Source organism: Macaca fascicularis, chromosome 2 (assembly GCF_037993035.2).
Source record: "Macaca fascicularis isolate 582-1 chromosome 2, T2T-MFA8v1.1".
In the NCBI taxonomy this organism is placed as follows: Eukaryota; Metazoa; Chordata; class Mammalia; order Primates; family Cercopithecidae; genus Macaca; species Macaca fascicularis.
This window is the reverse complement of record NC_088376.1, coordinates 134,065,380-134,091,074: the sequence shown is the minus strand read 5'-3', so window position 1 is coordinate 134,091,074 and position 25,695 is coordinate 134,065,380. Positions and strand designations below refer to the sequence as shown.

The following is a 25,695-nucleotide window of genomic DNA, read 5'->3' as shown; positions in this document are numbered from 1 at the left end:
TAACTGTGATGTATAAGGTGAAGGTGTTGGAAATAGGCGTGAGAAACTGTACAATTTGAGAAACTTGAGTTGTAATTCTTTTTAAAGAGTGATTGCACCCTAAGTAAGGCCTTATAAAACTTTGGAAATGGTCTAATTTTGGCCTACCTGTATGTTGAAATTCAATTATAGTCCCTTCTCCCTCTCAGTAATACGAGAAAAAAAATACATATTTGCAGTTAAGCTCCCTATGAAATTTTCTATGCTGATTAAATCATGAGGAAAGCAGAGCTATAAATTTAATTCTTAGTGTTAGAAAAATCTTCTTTAGACAGAAGATAGACATTATATTTTTCTTCATTTAACAGTAACTGTTGATCTAAAACTATATCCACAAGTTACCTTTTATTTATTTTAATCATGTATGTGTCTCAGATAGGATTAAAACAGTTGCTGTCTCTTTCATTATTTTTGAGTAATACTTCAATTTAAGAGAACTTCTTTAGCCAAGGCCTCTTCCTTTTCCCTTTAAGAACTACAGATCTATGGATAGAATCTTTTCTGGGGTACCTTCTTGGGGTAGTTCTCCCCCCTCCCATTTGCAGCACTTAAAAATGATTTTTGTTGTTGTTGTTAATATAAAATGCCATAGCATGTTTAATTCACATGCACTAAATTGTTTTCCATCCCAGCTACAGGAGAAAGTGGTGGAAGTAGAAAAGAGAAGGCATTTTCTTGATTTAAATAATAATAATAGTTGCTAGGTTGAAAGAATCAGTGCTTATTGAGTGATTATTTTCATGTGTGGCCTCCATTGTTTCCTGTATTTAACAGTTGCTAATGGGAGAAGCGATTTAATTTATGTAAACTTTACATTTTTATGCAAATGAAGCTGATATTTATTAGAGCTAAAACAATTATACTGGCACTTAGTGGAGTAACCTTGTGTGCCTGGGAAATGTTAGAGGAGAGCTGTTGATGTTCCACTAATACCTCTGCTGTAAACAAATATGCATTTATGCCACTTTTTAGAATTTAAAGACAAAAGAAAAAGAAGAGCTCGGAGGGCATTGCTGGAGATTGCTTATTAGGGTTGATAACCTGAAATAACTCCTGATTGGCAGGCGAGCCTTGGCCTTACAATTTTTTTGTGAAAGAAAGATAGCCTTTCTTGATAGAATGTAATAAACAAAACGATAAAAAATGAAATGCTAATTGCATTTTAAAGAGGTCTTTTGAAAAAAAATTTTTAATAGTTGGTTGTATTGTTACTGAGAGAACTGTTATGCTAATGACTGACTACCTAGATGATTTTGCATTAATATAATAACCATTACCTGCCTTAGTGCTTTGTACAGTATTGTGGCAAAATAGCTAAGCCTAAAAGAGTTATACAAAAAGCAGATTTCCATAATGAAATAGAATTAGACTTTCCACATAAATAACAAGCTTTTTAAAAATGTTTTAAAGACCGAAATACTATGTCAGAAGTGTGTTTTCTTTCCTGTATGATAGTTACTTGTGTGGTACCTGGTTGGTTCATTTTTTTTTTTTTTTTTTTTTTAATACCATGGAGAAATAGAAGCTTTCTAACTTTTCTGTTTGCCAATACCTCTGTTGTATCCATTGGCTTGTTAATTATGAAAACTTGTTTTCCACGGGGGGGGCCAGAGGTGATGATGTTTAATTTTCTTCTCCACAGGCTAGCTTGTATATGGTCATAAAATACTTAGCCTAGTTTTTTTTTATTATTATTTTTTAGTGGAGCTATATTCTCATGTTTGGTTTTTTGGTGACATTCTGGAGCCTTCTAATTTAATGTGTTTTGCTCCTGTTATTTGATTAACCAGGTGACACTGCCAAACCTGGTCAGTTACCACCCAAATATAGCCTGAAGGCTAGAACGGAAGTGAATTTTCTGGGACATACATGTGGTGAATGATCAGAGGGTAAAAAGAGTTTCTAAATTATTAACCAGATTAATAAAAATGAAACAATGTTTAAAATTTTTTATCTTCTCATTTTGGTTATTTGTATACACATTAATTATGAGATGATACCTGATGTGCAAAATTTATGTGTATGTGTACTAGGTAATATTTACTTATAGTTGACTGGAGTGTAAACTAAAGAGAGAAAAAAATGATAACATGTTATTTTCAGAATTTATATTGTGTCTTCCCCCCTCCCACCCAATTCCTTCAATTGTCTCCTAGCTTAGAAATAAGTATTGTTTCTCTGAGTGTTTTTATTTGTTTGTTTGCTTTTTAGATTTTTCCCTTCCCATCATCTACCTTTCCCCATTGGACGTTAAAGGAAATAATATGGCATATTATTTTAATAGTCTTTCAGCATTCAGCTGATAGTCATTTTGAAGAAAAAACCGTATCAGGCAGAATTTACACAGTAGTGTATGGGCTTTTAGCAGCAGTTGTTAGTGCTAACACCGTTTTCCCAGTTGCTGGTATTAAGGTAGCAGCAGGCCCATACTAGCAGAGCTGTGATGGCCCAAGCACAGCTGTATTTCTGCCATTCCCGCAGGTTTGTGTGCACCTGGGATCGGCCACACCCAGTTGGTATCAGTCAACAGTGTAGCATGCCGTGTGCTTTTTTAATTCATGATTTCCTCTTGAAACTCCACTGAGGAGTGTTAACTGTGTGCGTTTTTTTAAATTCAGTTTTGTATGCTAGCATTCTTTAAATGTCTGCCAGAAGTTTAATTTGAATTTCTGATCCCTGAAGGCAGCTAGACAGAATCATTCTAGTTCTTCATAAATTGCCTTCTATGATTCATTGTTAACTCATAAAACATACTCATTTCTATATACTCAAACAGTTAAGGTAGTTACAGTATCGGAATTTTTTTTTGGCCTTATATTTAAATCATCTTTTGAGAAAGAAATCAAGAATTAGCTTGAACTCGCAGTTAAGGCCTGAGCCCTGTAGCACAGAAAACATCAGAAATGAATGTTTTTATCTCAAGGAGGTTAAGGTAGATGGCATGAAATCTGAAAAAAGAAAAAAAAAAGTTTCGTTTTTACTGAATACTCTCAAAGAGGGGCCCATAAATATTAGAGTGCTGTAGTTAAAAACTCACATGACTGTTTTAAATACTATTGATTTAAACCACTGGCTAGATTTTATGAATCAAAGTGTAATTTCGAAGCTTTGGCCATATTTCTCAATGCTAAAGCACTCTCTCTTGTGTGCCTTTAGCCGCTTTCCAGACATTCAACACAGGATTAAATGATAGTAGTTACAGTGATCAATAGGTTAAGACTGCTACAATCACTCTTGCCGCTAATGACCTCAGTAGTAATGGGCAATAAAGTGTGGGCTGTAATAGCCTCTCGCTGGTACTGCATGCCCTTTGATTCCTAGTATTAGTAGGGACTAGCTACATGAAAAAGTTGGACGTTGGGAATTAAGGGAGTGGATATATAGGCTATAATTCTTAACTATTTAAAGCCTTAAAAACTGTGCTCAGATTTTTTTTTTTTTTTTTTTCAATTTTCTACCCCACCATCGTTTCTGGTCTATTTGAATATGTTTGTGAAAGCTTTCCATAACCTCTTTTCATGATATGTTGGAACAGAAACTTTGGGGAAGTCTCGGTTTTATAACATTTGTAAATGAAGCTGAAGCCCACTTTGGAGGCCCAGAGTTAACTGGCATGAAAACGTGGTTTCAGATAGTAAAAGTGAAGTGAAGACCATCAGGATATAATAGCCCACTTCTGATTATTCAGAGACTGAGCAGCCCGTTTGGAGGATTACTCAGGCCTCTTGCTTCCTTCCCTCCTTTGGCAGTGCCTGCTGCTGGAAAGCATATTATTACTCATCAGCACCCCCATCAAAATGTCCAAAAGGAAAAAGAAGGGGAGACTCAAGTTCATTATCCTGTTCTGTAACTGCAAAAAAAGGAATAAATGATTATGGGAAAAGGAGATTTAAACCGCTAGTTGGATGTCAGCCTTTAAAAATTGTCTGTACAGGTATATGTCAGTCCTTTCCATGATTCCCCCTTTTATTATTGACAGTCAGGGGACAATGATGTTTCTCCTTTAAGAAGATGCTTCTAGTTCTACCTGAGTTAAGGGGAAAAAACTATTTTAGGAGACATATGTAACTTTTAAAATGAGTTTTATTGAGGGATGATTTACGTGGGCTCAGATATTCTGATTTTCAGTGTTTAGTTGGAAGAGTTTTGATGATTGTATACGTGTGTGTGAGCACCACCCCAGTCAAGATAGGGACATTTCCATCGCCCCCGAAAGTTCACCTGTGCCCCTTTCTAGCATAAGGTTTCTATAGCTCTTTTAAAAATAATGACCAGGAGGTTATTTCTATGATGATTTCTGCTCTAACTCTGTTAAGTTCATGTTCATCACCAGTTTAGATTTTACACCACCCTATTCCTGTCTGTTTTCCTGTTCATCACCATCAGAAATTTGGCTCAAGAATATTTATATTGTACATCATCCAAGAAACGCAGAGGAAAAAAGAAACCTTAAACATGGTTCTTTTGTTTGCTTAATCAAACCTCCCCGTATGATGATGCAACTCTCAAGGAAAAGTAAACTTCTATTGTGATACGCTGGCTTTAGCAGCTCAAAGGATACCGATTGGCACCCAGTAGATATTTAAAAATCAGAAAAGTTTCTTCTGTATGAAGACAAAGTAGACTAATTGGAATTAATTTGTAGATGGTTAGATGTTTTGATAATGTCTTCCTGGTGTTTGCCCTAGACTGAGTGCAAGTTCACTGTTCCAATCATTGGTGATATTTCGTGCTACAAATTATCTTTTTAAAAGGATAATTTATCCATTCATATACATCTGTCCCATTTTGCATATGAAAATATTCAGACATGCCCATCTGTTTTAAATTACAGTGTATCTACATCTAAACTTAAAAGGCCACTGGAATAGGAAGAATTCATGGATGACCTTCCAGAGCTGGGTTAATGAAATTTTTCGCATGTTCTAGCTAGTGTTTTCCAAACACACGACACTTGCACATCAACATCCGCACACATGAAACATGCCCACAACAACAGTGGAGAACGTTCACTGTACATGAATCTGACCTTCAGGAACCATTTTTAGTTCATCAAAATTAGTGATGCTGAGAAATCGGGACATCAGTGCATAATGACTGTGAAATTAGGAATGAGAGCTCGCTATGCAAATGACAGGACAAATCATGTGAAAAAGTCAGGATAAACTGCATATTAAGACATTATGTTACATAAAATTAATACTGCATTTCTGCCTTTTGCTTACTGCTCCCCTGAAAGATTTTTTAATTCTTTTATCTTCTGATCAGCTATTGTCTGCGGGATTTTTTTTTTTAAGTGGCTCACAGGCAAAGTGCAAAACATGTTATTACCTTTTATTGTAATACATGAGATGACAGCAGATCCTTTTTAACAAAGTATATCCTTTACTGCTTCTAGCTTCTTGCTGTCACATGTTTGATTAGAAACCAAAGAAAAGTAAGATGCTTAAATATTACGGTTAGAAGACATACAGGTTTTGTCTTTTCTTTCATTGTTTTTTCTTTCCTTATCTTTTTATTTGGGGGGGTGATTTTTCATGAAATAGTCTTCTTGCATTACGGGGACTGACAAAATGGTTCTCATGTAGTCTGCAAATTAAACACAAGTGCAGTGATTATTTTGAATAGCTAAATTACATTCTAGAAAGCTTGCAGAATTCATAGCATTGTCATTAGGTATCCGCTTGAATACAATTTGTGTAACCTTGGCCAAGACAGCCTGTCATTTTAATGTCAGTGTTTTATCTGAACAAGACATCATCCTTTCAGATACAGTGTGCAGGTTCCTTGCAAAGATGCCCGTGCAGAAACGTGTTAACAGTTGCAAATATGAAATGCTATCAAGTTCATCACTGTAGCTGTTTGTCACTGAAATGTCATGGAAAGCGGCTTTTAATGGTATTGCACATAATATGAAAGAATTGAGACATCTGTATGCTGGGTGAATAAGGAAGGGTAAAAGGCATCATGCGAAGGGTCTGTGTTTAAGTTCGGAAGGTGTGTCCAAGGTTCCCTTTCCTGCAAGTCTAAGCGTTCGTTGATTGTTCTTAACATCACTGTCCACAGAGCAAGTGGGTCATATGGGCTCCAACTGCAAAGGTGTTGGTTACCATTTGTCTTCTTCCCTCAAACAAAATTCAAGTTTGGGTTGACTTCCCACAGATGGTTTTGACCAAAAACTCACTCTTAATAAGCAATTGAGAATGGTCGTATCCTAACTCCAGTTAGGGTTTATTAAGTTGGTCCTTTCTGTCTGCTTGCAAGGCTGCCTGGAACCCCAGTCAGTACTGCAAGGTTTTATTTTTCTTTCTTTAAAATAAACTCCATGATAGATGAAATAGGATCTGTTGCTGCATCCCCTCTGGATAAATACATGTTGCATGGGAAATTGGGCAACTCTTTAAGCAGGCTGATGGCAGTCAGCCGCTGAACCTGGGAGGCTGCGTGCTTCTGATTTCCTGGCTTCCTATTTATCCTTCATTAACGTTCTAGGTTCCCGTGTCAGTGGCTATGATGACACCTCAAGTTATCACTCCCCAGCAAATGCAGCAGATCCTCCAGCAACAAGTGCTGAGCCCTCAGCAGCTCCAGGTTCTCCTTCAGCAGCAGCAGGCCCTCATGCTTCAACAGGTAATTGTCCTTCCTCCACCTCCAGCCTGTCTCCCCCAGAACCCAGGGGCCCCCATCACTCCATTCACAGTCTCCCCTCCACCAGAGCAGCTTCTTTGCCCAGTGAAGAGTAGAGCAGCGTGGGTGGGGCAGGACACAGACCAGTTGCTGAATAATCGATGTGCTTTTGCATGCCCAAAAGAGAGGAGACCTGCATGGTGACTAGGGTTTGGGCCTGGAGAGTACCCGATGGACTGAGATCAGGGCTGTAATTGGACTTGGTAGCAGTAAGATCTTTTAGGCTTACATGGCTTTACACTCTTTTATTTGGTAAGCCCAGAGGCTCCTAAATGGTGTGAATCAAAGCAAAATGAGGAGCACGTTGGGAGTGGATTTAAATATGACAGCTCTTGAAGTCCCCATTTCAACTCAGAAGCTTACAGATTTTTTTTTCTTTAAACATAAAGAAGCATTTTGGAGTTTGCTAATTTTAAGGTCCAAAGTTGATTTTACTTCTTCCACGTACGATGTTACTGAAATGAACTTCTGGTTGTCATTGCACCATGGGGACCTAATAGTCAGACTTAACAGCCACCTGAACCAAATAGATGAGATTCAGAACTACTGCAGCGGGAGTCACTGGCCTGGGGTGGTAGGGACAGGATGCAGCGGAAGCTCCCAGACTGTCCATGCACACACGGAATAACACTGCATAGTGCCCAGCCCTGTCATGTAGAAAGCATGCAGTAGAGATTCACCAGACTCTCTCAGCAAGGGCATTTCAGCTTTGTTGTACTATCAAAGGTCATTCTTTGCCTTATTTTAATTAGTTTGTGTAGAAAATGGTATGTTTTTCATCAGTTCATTTTGGAAATTACTTTTCAAACAATAATGCCAAGAATAGTCAGTGTGCGCTGAATTTATTGTTGAGTTTCAAACTAAAGGTCAGGCCATTACAGATAAAAGGATGCTATTTTTCAAATCACAGTTTGTGTATGGCACCAAAAGGGACAGTGGATTGGCGCTACCCTCTGTTACTTACCGTCCTCTCTTTCCTTTGTAGCAGCAGCTTCAAGAGTTTTATAAAAAACAACAGGAACAGTTGCAGCTTCAACTTTTACAACAACAACATGCTGGAAAACAGCCTAAAGAGGTACCGACAATACATATTTTACTTTCAAACCACAGATCCCAGAGGACTATCTAGTGGCTATTAAACTGTCATTCATCTTTTAAATGATTGCACAACTGAGCTGACTCTATCGGTTCTCAGCTTTCAGACTGAGAGTTATTGTCCTGTTTTCACTCAGATTTTTCTGGGTTCCATTTGCTTGCTGCCACATATTTTATAACACCACTGCACGTGTATCTGTGTGAGGATCAGGAGAGGCCTCATTGACAGAGTCTTCAGGTTACTTTTTGCAACCTGGTAACAACTGAGGGCCAGAATGGAGCTGGGGGAAGTGAAGTGCTTTCAGGAAAATTTTACTTGGATGCACACTTCAGTTTTTTTTTTTTTTTTTTCCCCCCAGCTCGGAGAGCTTGGGGGTGTGGTGATGGCCTTTTCCATTGGAAGAATAACCCCTTGTGAGGTTGGATAAACAAACAAAAAAGTTAGAAGAAGATTAAACATCCACATCTTTTGTTTAACTTCTTCATGCAAGTTGTACATAATATAATTGCTAAAGGCATGTACCAGAGAGCATGAGTTGAAGTTAGAGAAGGCTCCAGCTTGGGTTGTGTTTTCTTGAGAGGCGGGGAGAAAAGTATATCATAATAGCCTCTATATGCACCACGCTTGATAGTGTCCATAACTTACCGCATTATACCACACCACGAAGGTTGACAGTATTCATCCCATACATGGTAAGGCCTTTCCAGGGAGTTACCAGTTCACCTTCTACTCAATTCTGTGTGGGTGAGACTCAGTTGTGGGAGTATCTGTGTGCATGTGTGCGTTATTGTGACATCTTTCTACCCATTCCAGAGTTATCCAATTTAACTTGCCTCCTCATATTTTTACAGTGGACTGAAATTCTTTTTGTTTAAGTGTTCTCCTTGGGATGACACAATTTATAATTCTATATACAGCACCTCGTCCACTTTAACAGCTTCTTCACCAGCCCTAAGCAGGTGGCCACTTTTGTTCTTTTGCAGGGAGTCTTACCAGGTGACTCGACGTCCCTGTCGCTCACCTAAGTGAGGATGCTGGGCTGTGCTAATTTTACACCCTGGGAGTGACCCAGACATTCTCCCTTTGCTGCCGCCTCCCTGGACACAAATTAGGGACGTTTTCCATGTCCTGCCAAGTTTTCACCCTGGAGTCCTGTTGAGCAGCCCGATGTAAACCCCTGCAGAGTAGGGGCAGTTTTGGGGTGAAGGGGAGGAGGTGTTTTAATGAAAATGCTGACACAACCTTAAGTACAGTGGCGCGCTACCGGGTGCTGCTATAATAAAAAAGGGAACAGATTAAAAAGTGTCTAAAATGTAAATCTAAAGGACTAACAGTAATTAAAATGGAAATGGCACAGGGAGGGAAGGCATGTAATTGTGAGATATCACTGTGCAGAAGGCTCTCAGCTTTGTTTTGCTGGCTGTTTTTCTAATTCAGCAGGGCTTACTCATCAGTGGCAGTTCAATGCGCGTTAATGACTCTGGGATTGCAGGCATCACTCTGGACAAAGAAATGATTATTGTGCGGTCAAAAGAAGTTCAAAGACAAGAAGGGAATTTCAGTTTTTTCCTTAGAGATCCACATTCAAGAGCATATAAATTAAGCCAAATGTTAAAAACCACAGTCTGAAAGCTGACTTCAAAGTCACAACTCTCTAATTAATGAACTGCGAGCTTCAGTTTGGACAAGTTGTGGTTTGATGCGCCCATAAATCAACATGACAGGCCTGTTTCACAGTCTCAGACAGTGCTTGTCATTGAGTCACATCAGATGTAAACACAGCAGAAAAAAGAAGGGGTATGAAGGAGGTGCAATTGATCAACAGAATTGGTAAAAACCCACTTTTGAAGCACATTATGCATGATCACAGGAAATGGTTACAGCCTCAAGAGGTTTCCCCTTCTGCTGTTGCTTTTTTGAATCAGATTGCTAACAGCCTTCAAAAGGGAGAATAAGAATTATGGAGTTTCTCCCCTGTGGCTTGCAGGCAATAACCCCCTGTTGTTATTTTGTGCTTCTTTCTTTTCAAAGGCATCAAAATTTAGTTTTTTAAAGATCTTTAACTCTATATTTGAAGACAAACAAAAAAGGGCTGCCACTGTCATTCTTATCAGTTACCAGGGATTGTGTTTTTCCTTTCTGTTGCCACTTCTTATTAACCTCTTATTTGGTCTGTGAGACATAGTTTGGAATGCACGTCTGCATGCTGGGAGAACATGAAAGTTCAGATGAGCTCAGAGGGCAGATAAAGAAATGTGAAGGGGAAACTTACACAGCAGAAAGAAGGATAAAAGTTACCTCTCCCAAATTGCTGTTGTCAGAAAGGAGAGCATCTCAGAGCACAAAGATGATAGTGGTGTCTGAGTTTGGGAAGGGAGTGGGGGTAGGCAAGGAGAACACTTTGTGTCTAAACAAGGAGAAAGCGAGACATGGTAGGAACGTTCTTGCGTCTCCAGGTCGCTAGGTTTGCTGTGGTCCATGCTTTGTCATCCATTTCCCAGGCAAAGGTGACCCAGAAAATAGGTTGCTTTGAATGTCCTTTGAGATAGGCAGACCAGTGGATGGGTCTCCTTGGATTCATGGTGCCAGTGGAGTTGTCTGAGACCCAGGTAACAATGGTTAAGAGATCCGTATTTTCCTGAGGTAGGGACCAGTCTCCTTGAATTATCATGCAGGTGGTAGTCCTTTTGTGCTAAAATGAGGTGGAGTCACACAGTAGCAATTTCATGATGTGGACTGGTGGTTATGATTTTAACAAGGTTTGAACTTGGATGTTGACAGATGGAACAAGTATGTTAATTTACTGAGTCCCCAGTCATTAGTGGCTCATAATTTTGTATTGTCAGGCTCCCCCCCACCCGCTTTTTTTTTTTTTTTTTTCCTGTTTTGATTACCTCTGCAATAAGACACCTGATCTTTGGCCAGAACAATGTACCTTTGCTTTTTTTTTTTTTTTTTTTTTCCTTCCCTCCTAAAGTTGCCTTGAGATGTTTCCCTGAGAAAGTTTGGCTCCATATTGGGTTGGACGAAGACAGGACCTTCCTTAAGAAGATACGTGCTCTTAGGTAGGGATGTAGGGAGGAAGAGGATGTAGCCCCAGTGCAGCTATTGAAGTGACTGCTCGTGAATATTGGACAGAAGTGGTGAGGAAAATAGACAACAGAATTCATTTTAAATCGAGCTACAAAAAAAGATTCCATCCTGTGCGGGTGAGGTAGGCTAAGTTGATTGTTTTAAAAGGGCCGTTTGTCCCGGGCAGTTATGACAGTTTATGTTAGGCAGTAGGGAGTAGCCGAAGAAAGGAAAACAGACCTTTGACTGCAGCTCTAGGGAGGGGATCCGAAACGCGAGGTTTATCAGGGCATTTTAGCATTTTAACACTGACTACTGACCTGCCGAGGGGACTGCACGGAGACCTTTTTTGTATGCATTCAATTGTGAGAAGTAAACAAATGGACCCGTATCCTGTGTTTGGTAACTGGGTGGGGAGCGCAGTTTGGCAACCAGTGTTGCTTTTAAATTCTTTCTTTGGACAATGGGCCTTGTATACTTTTATATCCTGGCTTTTCAAACGTAGACAGCTTTCATGAGCTTTTCCTAGGGATGGCCACAGAGACAACAGAAAAGGCATCAGTCATTTTATATAAATACAAAATTTTTAAACATTTCATTTACAGTAAGACAGGAAACACCCTCCCCAACCTCCAGCTGTACCCCCCCATTATATTCTGCTTTCAGAAGAGCTAATTCCCTGATCTTTTATTGTGTCAATGTTGTTTTTTTCTCTTCCTTCCCTTTTTTTGTAATGTTGTGAGTTAATATCTGTTGAAGAAGTGAAAAAATCATTTTGACATGAATATGACTATCATTGGGTTTTACATTAATGTGATAACTTGGGAAGGGGTGAAAACAATTGGATCATTTTATGCATGCTGTTTTTAAAATGAAAACACTGGCTTTTCATTTAAATTTATTTAAATTTTTGTTGTTAGTGGTATAGAATTTGTTTTTTGGAGTGAAACTCAATTAACTTTCTCAGTGGCGTGGTAGTAAGTCTGAAATTGGTTGCTAATACGAGAATGATGGTTTTTACTGTAAAATAAAGTACATGAAGACCGAAAGGAAACCACCATTTTTCTCTTTCTTTGAACTTTGCATCAGAAGGTCTTGATATACATACCATTTTATGGATGTATCAGATCAAGGTCATGTGTTAGGTTAAGTGAATGCAGTTGTTTGTAAAGTATAGTTATTAGCCAGAACATGTAAGCTCAGAAAGGGCTTGGATAGTCCTTTTAGTTGTAAAAGTCTCTGTGATCTTTTGAATCATACTCAGAATTGGGAACACTGATCTTGTTCTTTTCTTGAAGAAACTTTTTTTTTTATGCCACAGTTTGGGAAGGGTTAATATTCCTTTTATAATTGTTAGCCATAATGTGGCTAAGACCTCCACCTCGATACGATTCCTAGCAGATTAAGGATATTAGATAATTTCCTTCTATTTATTGTGCTACTGCACTGTATTCTCTTTCTATCACTCAGATAATTACTGAGGAAATCTACATTAATTTTTTTTGGCTGAAGCAAGGCCTGCTAAACACAGGAATGATGTATTGATGTTTTACACAACAAAAGTTTTCCTCCTGTCATCGTCCAATCAACAAAAAGATATTTATCATATCGTAAAGCCCCTTCTTTTCAAGAACAAAGCAGATGGGGGAAGCAGGACAAGCAACCAGAGCTGGGGGTTTCTGAGACTGAAACCATGTTAAGGCATCTGAAGCTTAGACTGTCGTTCATATTAAACTCACAGTCGAGTACGATGTTGTTTGCTAAATTATGAATGTGTGTAATTAAAATCTAGTGGCTGTTTCTATGAAAGATTTACAATGTTATTTCATCGTTTGTCATGGCTAATTAACAATATTAGATGAAGTTTTTCTTCTTCAAAGGTCTGATTTTTTCTCATTTATTTATGTCAGAAGTGATAAACAGAGTAGTTAAAAGCTTCTGCCGGTGCAGGCAGGGAGGGAGGCAACTTGTTCTTTTACACCTCAAAGGTTCGGGGTTCAAACCCCTTCAGACTAGAGTGATGCAGTCTTCTCTCTAGTGTGCATAATCAAACATTTCAACGTCTAAAAGTTTACGTCTTGATGACAAAACTCAGGCCTTTCAAATGGGGGGAAGCTGGTTTGATTGACAAATTATTTGTTTATGGGAGCAGGCAGTAGAAAGGTAACACACTCACCTCCCACCCCTCTTCAGAGGAGGTATGTTCTGTCCCTTTTAAACCTTGACATGGAGCCCTCCACTGAGCTCCAGTGACCATTCTCAGCATTTGACAATGATGGTGAGTTTTGAAGTGTCCATACTTTTCACCTTCCTAGGGAAGTGGCCATCTCATTTTTGTCTTCGTGATTTCTTACAGCAACAGCAGGTGGCTACCCAGCAGTTGGCTTTTCAGCAGCAGCTTTTACAGATGCAGCAGTTACAGCAGCAGCACCTCCTGTCTTTGCAGCGCCAAGGCCTTCTGACAATTCAGCCCGGGCAGCCTGCCCTTCCCCTTCAACCTCTTGCTCAAGGTATGCGTTCATTATACAGAAGGCATAGCTCTGTGAAGACTTTGGGTGGACGTGGTGGGTTGTCTCGTGGTATATCCATTAAGGACATTGTCCATCAAAACATGCACATAGATTCTTTTGAAGAAAAATGGAGTGGGATCATGATGGACCCATGCAGAAGGTGAAATGCTTGTTGATGCCAAAATGAAGTCTTACGGTGGTCTGAAGGCTTAGCTATACTATAGCAGAGCAATCCCACTGTTAGACACTCTTGGAGTAAGGGAATGAGGCACTGCTTTGCACTTACTGAGCATTTTAATGGACTCTTGTAGTGTTTCTGTTTGGAACCACAAAGGAATTTTCCTGAAGGCTTTTATTATTCATTTAAGAGATTTTATACCATGTAACATGTGCTATTTTAAATCTTAGTAGGGCTTTATAAATGCCACATTTTAATATGTAGAGATAAATTCAGGTTTATTTTTCTGTAAACGATTAAAATCAACGACTTTCTCTTATAAAAGCCAAAGTTGTTTTTTGTTTAGTTTCCTTTTTTTTTCTTTTTGCATTCATCTGTTGATTTTTGAGCAAGTTAGTTCTATACTCATCAGAACAGGTACCATTTCAATCTCCAGTTCCTCAACAACTGAGATTCCTTGAAAAGTAAGATTTTAATACATTTAGTGAATTTCTTTTGCAGAGCCCACTGACATTTTATCCCAAGGGTGATGGACATCAGAAACAAATGGGAACTCTCAGTGTTTTTAGGACATCCTCTTGGTTTAAGCAACTCTGACTTTCACATATGTCATGTGAAAGCAGATGGATTATTCAGAACTAGAAAGGAAGGTGGGAAGGGATGTCAAGAGGGAGGGAGGGAGGGCGGACAGGCAGGAAGGAAGGAAAGAGAAAGTAGAAAGTGCCATGCCTGTGTTTTGAAACACAATTCCTCCATCTATGCGTGGCAGGGCAGATTTGAGTTGCCTCCTCGAGGCCAACAGTTCTTTGAACTCTAGTAGATTTGGATGTTGGTTTATATGTACCTTAACAGCTGGTAGCTAAAGCCATTGATTGGTGTCTTGGATTCAGTTGCCTTCTAAAGAAGGTTAAAAATATGGAACCTCCTTTGTGTTGCTTAAGGCACGGCCATTTGTTTGGTAACTTTTCGTGTCAAGTGAAGTCAGGGAAGCGGATCTGCATTTGAATCTTTTCCCTTAAGTCAACCACACCCAACTTCTGTCCCTTATGAGGCTGATTTTGTTTTTACTATGGAGACCAGGGCTTTTTCCTCTTAACCTCTCTCTTGCCTCTCCACTCCTTTTTCTGCTATGACTGCTCAGCTGCTCGATACATACTCAGCATCTCCATTGTCAAAATAGAAGATATCATAACTGAGCAATAAGGAGAAAAGAAAGGATATATAGATGTACATCAGTGAATGCATTTTTGTGCTTGCAGAATGTCATAGCTTGTGTTAATTACATCTTTGGATTTATTGTTGGAAACATGGCAGGCTGTTCTGACACACCTACCGGACTTGAGCTCCAACCTCTCTCATCTTTTCCCACCACTCCTATACTATTAAGTTTGCTCACTAAGGTTCATTGTTATAGTACATCAGTTAAGCTGTCCAAAAGAGGGCAATTGGGCAGTGACAAGACAAGCTCATGTGTAATGTGAAAGAAATGAATGTGGTGATGCATGAAGTGTAATCACTGCAGTAACATATCAGAGACACTGGTAGGTAATTCACTAGTCATGACATTGATTGATAGGCTTAGCAGTCTGCTGTAACTATTAGCCCCTGCAACATTAGGAAGAAGCATATTTGAAATCTAAGGGGTGCCTCAACGTGTGCCCGAGATGGAATAAACGTAAATACAAATATTTCTGGTGTCGGGTTCTTACAGTAAAATGAACTACCAGTGTTATTTCCATCTCTCTGAATCAGGAGGTTGGTTTTGTCCCCCCACTCCCTCATCCAAAGTGGCTGGAGAATTCAGTCATGTTGGACTAGAACACAATTTTTTTTTTATCGGAGAGATGATGGCTTAAAACTGATGTCATTATGAGGTTTAAATCAACTTTCTGCTTGCTTGAACATGGTCACCTGGGTATGGATGTACAAGGACAAAAAAAGGTTGATCAACTCTGTTTGTCTTTGAGCCAGTGATACCTGGGGTTGTAAAATTGAGTTCCGTGAACAGTAATCTGTCATCTGTCCCCACAACATACATTTTTTAAACCTGTGCCTGCATTTTCTTTTATAATGAAGGGGCCACTTGTCCTGGAAAAAGAAATGTTGCAAGGCATGGTGGTTATCTGCTAAAAATACTGGTAATGCCCACTTCATAAAGAAATCATCAAGATTATTTTACATACCTGTTCATGGCCTTGCCGAGTTAACCTTAAACATGTAAATGTCAAGTATAGGAATAGATAGAGAATTAATATTTTGAAGGCCTTTTTATCCCTGAAGGTTTTATAATATGAAACGGAGGGATATTTTCTGTTGTTTTTAAGGTTATTGTAGGGTCTTCTCTCTGCCTTACGTAATTAGCCTATCTGCTTTTCACCCTGGTCTCTTTAATCATCTCATCCTCCCTAGCACCAGTAATTTCATACAGAAATATTCTTTCAGTCTTATTCTGACCTTTTAATTTTTAAAATGTAAACTCTGGGTAGCAGAAAATTACATGCTTTGTTATGTACCTGCTAATGGATTTGTTTAACTTCATACTGTTATTCTTAGTCTACCATTTTGGAAGAAATACATACTTTCTGGAAATTTGTTATCCATTTAGTCTGATGAGTGACTGGGTTACCTTTTATCTGTCTAACATGAGATCTTAGCTGTCAAGTAACAACACCTTTTGGTAGGTAGTGCTCATTGAACTAACAGTTTAACATCACTAACGATATATGGCATTGATGGAGGAAAGCCATTTGACTGCTTCTGTGTTAAGTGTGATGAGAATGTTCTTAAAAGTAATTATCACATTGCAGTTTGACCCGGAAGTATCGCTGTTGTCACTTAATGAGTTACTATTTTTATTTACCATTTTTCTCTATGGATAATGAAACTGATTTGCCAGCCCATTGGAATAGATGGAGAATAGAGTAATATTAATGCACCCTGTAGGTATAACAAGTGCTGAATACCTTTGTCTTTGTCTTTATTTGCTGGATAAACAGCTTACTTCTAAAACAGCATTGAAGTTCTGCTTTTCTTCCAGAGAAAGCGGGAGTTAACACAGTTGTCAGAACCCTGTCCTAGTCTTCCCGCCTCCCATGCAGCTGACCCAGAAATCAATTAGTTTGAGTTGAGAAATAGGTGGCTTGTTCTTTTCATGCGTTTACTCTCTAGAAAATAAAAATAGGTGTTGACTTGTGTGGTTTTATATCAACATGACATCATCAACAGACAAGCCTATTAACTGTTGTTTCCACTGAGTAAACAGTGGTCTGAGGGTCACCCATGTTCACAGGTAATTGTTGGTGTGCAGACAACAGTAGCAGGCCTGCCAGCTACAAATGCATCCCACCTGTCTTCGAAAGGTGTTTGAAAATAATAGTCCAGATGCAGCAAAACCGGACATGGGGTTGTGGAGTGACCTTTCCCTTTGTTTAATTTGCCTCCGAGGTTTAATTTCAGGGGACAAGTAATAATTGAATATGCTTAATAACTAAATGCTCATTTGGGACAAAATCCATCAAAATATAATTGGCATTTGATTTTTATGAAGGGAGAAGAAAACCGACTTGTCTGTCGAGGATGCCTCCTAAGAATATCTGACCACTTAATGTATCATTTGAAGCCTCCTTTATAATATATATTAATTGCAAATACTTGAGCATTTGAACATTTTCGTGGAGAACCGTTAGGAGAGACCAACTGTTTTTGTTAACGCTCCTCTCAGAAAGGCGGGGAAGGTTATTGGTCTGCTGTGCAATAATTTACTCCTCTTTGATATGCAAACGATCCACGGTGAATATAAAAAAATCCTATCAGACTCATTTCACAGTTCTTAACCACTCGGATTCTCTGGAGTCCATCGCCTCATTAGACCAGTGCTCTCCAATGCTAGCATAATTAAAATCTTTAACAGTTTAGCAAAGTAAAGATGTTTGGCTGATCACGTTGAGATGATTATCTATCCATTGTATTCTAAATGACAAAAATAAATTAAATTTAGACCTTGGCATTTTTTATTATGTGTTTCAAATGAATATAATGCACACAGCCTTCTTTTTTAATTCAATACCTTAGGTTTGGTAAGAAACATGCCTGTTTCGGCTGCTGCTATACAGTCAGAAAATGGCAGGCTTTCTGGGATGGCTATGTTACAGTTGATTGAAACAATGAACTGCAATCCAGACGTCCACTTCTAATGTGGTATTGCCTTAGGATGTGCAGGGTTTATGATTTCAGTGTTTCTCCAAAGGAAGTTATGTTGCTTGTTGTCGTTGTTGTGGTTTTTGTTGTCATCTAGCATATTTTTATTCTGTGCATGTATGGGGTAGAATATGCATTGAGGTGGGATTTGGAAACCTGGGCTACAGAGGCATGCCACCAAGATAAAGACGAAGAGGCCCACAATAGTGAGCGTGGCATACTGATTGTATCCCTTCTTGGGGGAAAACACTGGATTCACTTCTTAAAACCCATGTCCATTTTGATCCCCTTTAAAAACACAAGAGAACTTTATTACTGTAAGTTTATTTTACGTTTTCATTTTATTCTGCAATGGTTCATTACCATTGATCTAAGAAATGACAGTAATAACAGTGTTACTTGTATAAAAAGTTACACAGTTTTTCAGTAGACACATCCATCAATTAAGCATGTGGTACTAGAAACCAAAATTAATGAGGAAGATAGGTGTGTTAATGAAATAATCATAGTATAATCAATTTGACTGTTAAAAGTTGAAAAGCATTTCAGGAAGACGATATGAATTCATAATTTATGTCTAAAAGTGATTAATAAAAACTATATTTAATAACAAAGCTATTTGTCATCATTTAAGACTTAAGCACAAAAATTATTCATTTTGTAGTTCATGTTGTCATAATAGTATAGTTGAACAAATTTATTTTGAGCCCTTCTTTGTGTCTAAAACTAAGGTAACATCTATCTACTTTTCATCAAAAATTGAGAAATAACATTTCGGATGGTTAGAGGCATACCGTTGTGGCAAAGTAACTGTGTTTTGAATCCTTTTCACCTGAGTCTCTTAATGTGCGATGAGGGCAGCTTCCACTCAGTTGCTCAGTAGGAGGACACACTTTTTACTACCACATCTGCCTTAGTTGGGAGGGAAAAAAAACTGCACACACCAAAAAACCCCCCTAACACTAGGCTTTGTTTACTGACTCTTTGATTTAATTACTGTTTGAAGAGGACGGAATTAGCTGTTAATTGATTTAATTATCCAATTTGTTTGTTTCAGGCATGATTCCAACAGAACTGCAGCAGCTCTGGAAAGAAGTGACAAGTGCTCATACTGCAGAAGAAACCACAGGCAACAATCACAGCAGTTTGGATCTGACCACGACATGTGTCTCCTCCTCTGCACCTTCCAAGACCTCCTTAATAATGAACCCACATGCCTCTACTAATGGACAGCTCTCAGTCCACACTCCCAAAAGGGAAAGGTAGGAAGCAGCCACTGAGATGGGTCCAACACTGCCTTTAACATGAGAGGGGTGGGTGGCCCTGCCTCACCATATCTCAGTGATCCCTAATTGGATCCATGTGACTTGAGTGTGCATATAATTACTGAAGAATGTATTCAGTATGGTTTGGGTGTGAAGCATCTAATTATTTTCACCTTTTCAACATGGAATTAGCACTTATGTAGATCTACTCTCAGCTTAGGAACCCGGGCAGAAGTCGTGTAGTTTCTCATTGGATGGGTTGGATTTCCAGGCTTCCAGGCCTACTCCTTCTGCCAAGTGCTCACTCCGTACAAGCTGAATTCCTTGGCTGGAAGTGCCTTCAGGGAATAGTAGTGTCTGCTGTGGGCAATTTTGAATTATGGTTTGAGAAAACATAGAACTTATGTTACTCTACATTGCTCCCCTTGAAGGCTGGGCGCCCATGTTTTTCATCATTGTGCCCCGGAGCACATGGTCTTCCCCGTATGTATTCTGAGTGAAGGTTTGGAGGATGGAGAGATAGAAGAGGTAGTGGTGGTGGCGGCGGGTGGAGGCGGGGGGTCTGTTGTATATATAGTCACATAAACAGACACAGCACACTTTCTCTTCATCGTGGGATAGAGTGTAGTATTGTCTTAGCAGCTGTATTCCTATTTAGAAGTTAAGACATTTTATTTTTGAATTGCCCTGAGTTTTACATGAATGTTACTTGAAGCTGAGCTTGTTTTAGAGATCCAGAATATGTCATGTTAGCATGCGGTTCTGAGAAAATCTTTTAATTCATGTTATTGTATTCTTAGTACCCAGAAGCATTAATACCACTGTTGAAGTGCTTTTCAAGAATAGAAAATACAGTGCCCCTAAAATTGAAAACTTTTTTGTTTACTATTCCTAAACTGTTTTCTGTATATTTCATAGGCAGAGCTTCCGCACACAGAAGTAAAGAAACCTTAAAAGTAGTATGTGACAGTAAATGCCATTTCTATCAGGAGAAAGCAAATTCTGTATTTTGTTTTTTAATAAAAATGGCTCAGTGAAAAAAAATTTAATTATATATTTCAGTTATGTAATCACAAATATAATTTCGTATATTTCTCAAAATACTGAGTGTTTAAGAAGCCTACTGTTTAATTAGATGTATATCTTTATACCAGAAAAATATTATCTGAACACACACACAGACACACACACACACACACCATGTTCGAGTGTAAAACCACGAGTGGTTTCCAGAGATGAGGATAATATATATGTTTTAACTAAAATTTTCAACTATCCTTCCAAGATCATTTTGGAATTTCTGAGGCAGACACCGAAGAACTAAAAGATGCATTAAGCATATTGGTTTAGAATAGTTTGAAGAATAGATAGAAGAATAGAATGGTGGACACTGAGAATCAGTTTGGAGCCATTGGGTGAAATGTGGCTTCTGTTGTTTCCAGCGAGGATAGATATATATGTCTGGAAGCCAATCTTAGCTCTTGCTTTACAATCTCTTATAATGTCTTTATTTTTTTTTTTCAAGAAAGAAAACCATAGGGAGCATTAAAGAAAAGGTTCTAGGCTGTTGTCCTTTGCTATACTTGGTTTTGATGTCCTAAGGTTGATGCGTCCATTTACTGCAGAGTGATTGAATTACATCTTTATCCATAGGCAGAGCAGGAGGACATACACTGAAAAACGCCGACTGATGCACTTAAGGTATTTGTTGCAATCTCATCGGCTGTTGTGGAGCCTGCACAGATTTCCTGTGACATAGAAAACTCTTCTTGTTTAGATGCACTATGCTCAGTGTCATTTTCTAAAAGGTTATATATCTGCAGTCAGGTGATAGATTAGCAAGGAGGCAAGTGGGAGAAGAATAGCCCTTTTCATGTCTTAAGGCACATTTGAAAGTAAATGGATCTAAGAGACAGCCTAATTCTGGGAGACTAAGTTTGTTTGAATTTTTTTTTTATGCTCCTTATTTGTCTGCACAAAAGTTGTGCTTAATCTTCATCATACTACACACCAGAATTAGAATATGGATCAGAAAAGAATTCAGATTCCAATGAGCCTTAATCTAGATGTAAAAGCAGACTGAGTTTTCCAATCGTACATGCAAAAAAGAAGCAACTATGGAATTATATGCCACTACTTAATCTCTTGAATCTCTCAGTTTATATTAGCTGGTAGGTTTCTAGACGTGGCTGGATTAAAAGAAAATTCCGGTCAGCACATTTTAACTGAATGTAGCTGACAAGACACATGAGCACCTTCAGTTAAAGGTAGTTGAGTTTAAGCTTATAGAATTGATAATTAAAAAATCAGTTAGGTCTGGTACAGTGGTTATCTCAGCACTTTGGGAGACCGAGGCAGGAGGATTGCTTGAGGCAAGGAGTTCAAGTCTAGCATGGACAACATAGAGGGACCCCAATTTCTATTAAACTTTTTTTTTTTTAAATTAGCGTGGCATGGTGGCATGCACCTGGAGTACTCCAGAGGCTGAGGTGGGAGGATCATTTGAGCCCAGAAGTTTTGAGGCTGCAGTGAGCCATGATCACACCATTGTACTCCAGCCTGGGCAACAGAGCAAGATCCTGTCTTTTAAATTAAAAAAAAAAAAAAGCAGTTATTAGTTAGCCAGCTTTGTGTACATATAAATCCTTCAAATGAATATTATGTAGCATTACCTTATTAGGCTTAATTTAAAAATCACATGTGATAACCAGTTAAATACAAAAAAAAAGAAAAAGTTGTCACTATAAAGGTACGGTCTCACTGTACACTGATCTGCCAGTTGTCTCAGGAGTTTCTTGTCACTGCCTTGGGTAAGTTTTCTCTCTTACTCATCAGTGCATTTGTGAAATATGTGTCCTTCCAAGCTCTTCTTTGATTTCTGTGTAATACTCTTTTCCCTCCATTCTGATGGGCAAGGAAGAGTCTCTGCCACAGTGAATAACCATCTAGCCCCATGACCTTGATTGTGGCTTAGCAGCTTTAAGATTGCTTTCTGACATGATCTGGGAGTGCTCGATGGGAAAATTTGTTGGAAAAAGGTAGCGTTGTGAGAGTTACTGTTTGTTTTCAAAGTACTGAGATGGCTAATGATCTCAGCTGAGTTGCATATGTATTTCCATGCCATTTGGAAAACTCCTTCTCCCCCACTCTTGCCCCCGTGCATTTTGCTGGCTCCTGTGAGCAGCCACTGCAGTAGCAGCAGCTCTGGGGTTTGGTGAGCTTCAATCTGTTAAGGAGATAAATAATGTGCTTGGCACGACACTCCTACTCTCCTCTTTAATTTGTCTTACACAAGGAAAATTATAATTAAATCATTCAGGGTAAACCCTTGAGTGTAGAGAAGGGAAAAAACACACTTTGGTAAAGATTGCCAATAGAAACCCACTTCCCTGTTGCGCAGGGTAGAGACATTTATCAATATTCAGCACTGTTACGGGAGGAGCGGCCCATGTGATTTGTGAGGCGGATGCCAACGTTCAAATCAAGGCTTGTTAAGATCCTGTCCCTGTGTAATCATGGACATTCAGCATCATTAGAATTCAGTACTGGCACCATGCTTCGTGCTTTGATTTTCTCCCCACAGTTTAATAATGTTTATTGTGCTGATTATATATAAATTCATTGGTGCAATAAACATGCCTCTGTTGTCAGTGCCTGAGAAAAGTGTGGTGGGGATCAAGTTCAATGGCAGCAGCTAAAGGGGAGCAGCCAGAGGAAGCAGGTGCATTCAAGCCTCTTGATGTCATTTTATTCCATGGGAACAGAGAGTCTCGACTTCTTAGGGAAATAGACAAAACTCAGGCCTGGGATACCTGTAAATGTGAAGATACTGTCTTGTTTCCCTGTCTGATTGTCTTGCTTTAGGAAATTCCAAGTTTTGGTGTGGGTAAACAGAATCAACAAAATGCAAATGAAACATTTATTAAAATGCTAAGTTTAGTAAAGCCCTTTGAGCTTCTTGGATCAAAGCAGCTATGTAAATACAAATAGCAATTACTATTTAAGTAATTGCCTGAATTAAAATTCGAAATATTACATTGCATTATGGTGCACTAGGGAAAGGGACGAGAACTCACATTTAATCAGTTCCTTCTCTGTGCCAAGCACTGGCTAGACTCTTGCATATGGAGTGATGTCTCACTTTATCCACCTGACCACTCAGGAAGCAGTAAGGATGATTATACCCATTTTACAGATGAGGAAATCAAATAATAGCAATTAAATAACTAACCCAGGGTCATAGAACTGGTGGTTAGTGGCATATCCAAGATCCAAATTGAGGTCTGTGTTTTAGTCTGCAAAGTGGTACTTAAAGTTTTCATTCAGCTTAGAAGTGAATACTAAATTATGATAAAATCAGTGTCCCTAAAAGATATTTTTTTAATTTAATTGAAATTCAGTTTGACAAAACATGTATTAACTTAGCCTACTGTGTGCAAATCACTGCATTTGAAGGAAAATACCAGAGTTTTCTCTTTTATGGTGTATGTTCATATTTACTAGACCTTTCATGAAGCAGAATAGGTGGGATTTACAAGCTATAAATCATTTTGGTCTGAAACAGCACATAAAGAATGTAAATGAACCTCATGGGGGATTTGCACACAGGCAAATCCAAAACAAGCTTCTTTCCTTTAACGTATCCCCGCTTTTTTCCTGCCTTATAAATCCTGTGTTTCCTCAATAAACACATCATATGCTTTTTATTCCATTTCAGCTGTCCTCTATAGTCCAAATCAGAAATATGCCCTTTTTTCTCATCCCAGCTTTTTTGCTTTCAGTTCAGCCGCCATCATTAGATGTTTTATAACTCGCGTATTTCTCGGATTCACCGCTTTCTAAATATTTGTTCCAAGGTGTCCTTAAGCATTTGGTCAAAGATGTTTCCGTAAACCCTGATCAGATGGTGATTGGGCAGTCTCTGCTTTTTTGGGGCATCATATTATTCTCAAAAACAGGGGACCCACACTGGGCACTTTACTCTATGAGATCTAACCTGCCCTCTGTCCAGTCACGATATTCCTTGCCTCGTTCTCATCATTATTGACAGAGCCCTGTGTATTACAGTCGCTTGCATTTTCTCCACTCCACAGTTGGCAGTTGCCTTCAAATAACCCCTGAAGGTTTCCGCCTGGCTAGTGTACTTACAGACAGTTTCACTTGATACACAGTCTCTGTTTTTGATTTGTGGCCTCTTGACATATTGCCATGTATTTGACTATGTAACAATAACATTTGTGTTTACAGGCCTTGTTATTTTCAAAAGGCAAGGAACTTTGAAACATGTACATGTCTAGTGTTGCTTTTTTTTTCTTTTTTAAACTAAATTCTGTGTTCATGAATAAATGTCAGTGCTCTTGGTTTACTTGCTAAAATTCTAGAAGTTAGTTTTCAGAACTGTCCCTGATACACAAGCCTTTAACTGGTGCTTGTTTTCATACTGATATGTAGGACCCGTTGACATTTAAGCAGTAAACTCTAGTTCCCATTATTTTGAATAGTTTTTCCTCGTTTCAGTTTTGTTTTGTTTTGTTTTGTTTTCCAGAAAATCAGAGGACAATTTGTATTTATTTTGAAGTACTGAGCAAGCTAGTTATTTTAAATCTTTCTTTCCCATTAGAGCATTTCGGAGAACCTGTGGTCAAATTCCCCCAAATTGTCTTCAAAATTGTTACTGCTACTTCCTGCCAACGTGAGTCAAGGCATTTAAACAATCTATAACACTGTAACAGAGCTCGGCAAATTATGGTCAGCCCGCCCTGCTTCCTTTTGTAAATAAAGTTTTATTGGGACAGAGTCACATTCATTTACGTATTGTCTACGGCTACTTTGACAGTACAATGGCAAGTTTGAGTTGTGGCAGCAGAAACCATATAGCCTACAAAAGCTGAAATATTTACTGTCTGACCATTTACAGAAACAGTTGCTGACTGCTGACCTTCACCATTAGCCTGGTGTTTCTCAGATTCCCTGATGATATTCTTATAGGATATTTGTTAAACTCACAGCTTCCTAGGCCTTTCTCCTGAAACCTGGACTTTTCTTGATCTGAGATGGGGTGCAGGAATTTGCATTTGCCCTACATACCCTCGAGTCTTGCTACGCAGAGGCTGCAGACCAGCGGCTCTGCTATAACCTGGAAGCTTGTTAGAAACTCATTCTCTGGCCCTGCCCCAGACCTGCGTCAGGATCTGCATTGTAACAAGAGCCTCAGGGGTTTGGAATACATGTTCAAGTTTGAGAAGCAATGGAAGCTGTGTGTTTATCACTGAGGTTTTGACACTTGGAAAGAACAAGACTTTTCTCCAGACACTTGATTCACATCCCAGACGGGTTCTCATCAAAAGTCTGGGCTGTAGTTAAGGTGGTCTGGGGAGCAGCCCACGGGGGAGCCACCAGACTGGTTCAGTCCTCAAAACTAGTGGCTTGCCATTCTTACGTGAGCCAACAGAATAGAAATTATATGACTGAAAGGACTAGACCCCATTTGCTTCCTTTCCTTAGGAGCTACCACGAGACCACTCCTCGGCTGTGTGATCACAGGCAAGTGACACAACTAAGGTTCTGTTTTGCTCTTGTCAAGGATGAAAGGACCTGACATGTGATGGTGGTGATGAGAATGCAGCTAACATTTATGTAACTCTTACTTTG

The 25,695-nt window shown here is 38.9% G+C and overlaps 1 protein-coding gene across 50 annotated transcripts in view; it reads left to right on the top strand.

The window, feature by feature from the left end:
- FOXP1 (forkhead box P1) overlaps positions 1–25,695 on the top strand; it is a 632,383-nt gene that overhangs the window by 526,593 nt on the left and 80,095 nt on the right. For 25 of the 50 annotated variants that reach the window (XR_012431355.1, XR_012431353.1, XR_012431354.1 and 22 more), the window contains 4 exons: positions 6,532–6,669; positions 7,712–7,801; positions 13,251–13,404; positions 18,837–19,041. Coding sequence is in view for 46 of the 50 variants with exons in the window: in XM_065539494.1 (XP_065395566.1) it covers positions 6,532–6,669; positions 7,712–7,801; positions 13,251–13,404; positions 18,837–19,041 (587 nt within the window). In the remaining 4 variants the exon portion in view is untranslated. Of the gene's footprint in view, positions 1–6,531; positions 6,670–7,711; positions 7,802–13,250; positions 13,405–18,836; positions 19,042–20,697; positions 20,746–25,695 lie in introns of all 50 variants that reach the window. The other 25 variants (XM_065539493.1, XM_015445375.3, XM_015445389.3 and 22 more) reach the window with 3 other exon arrangements.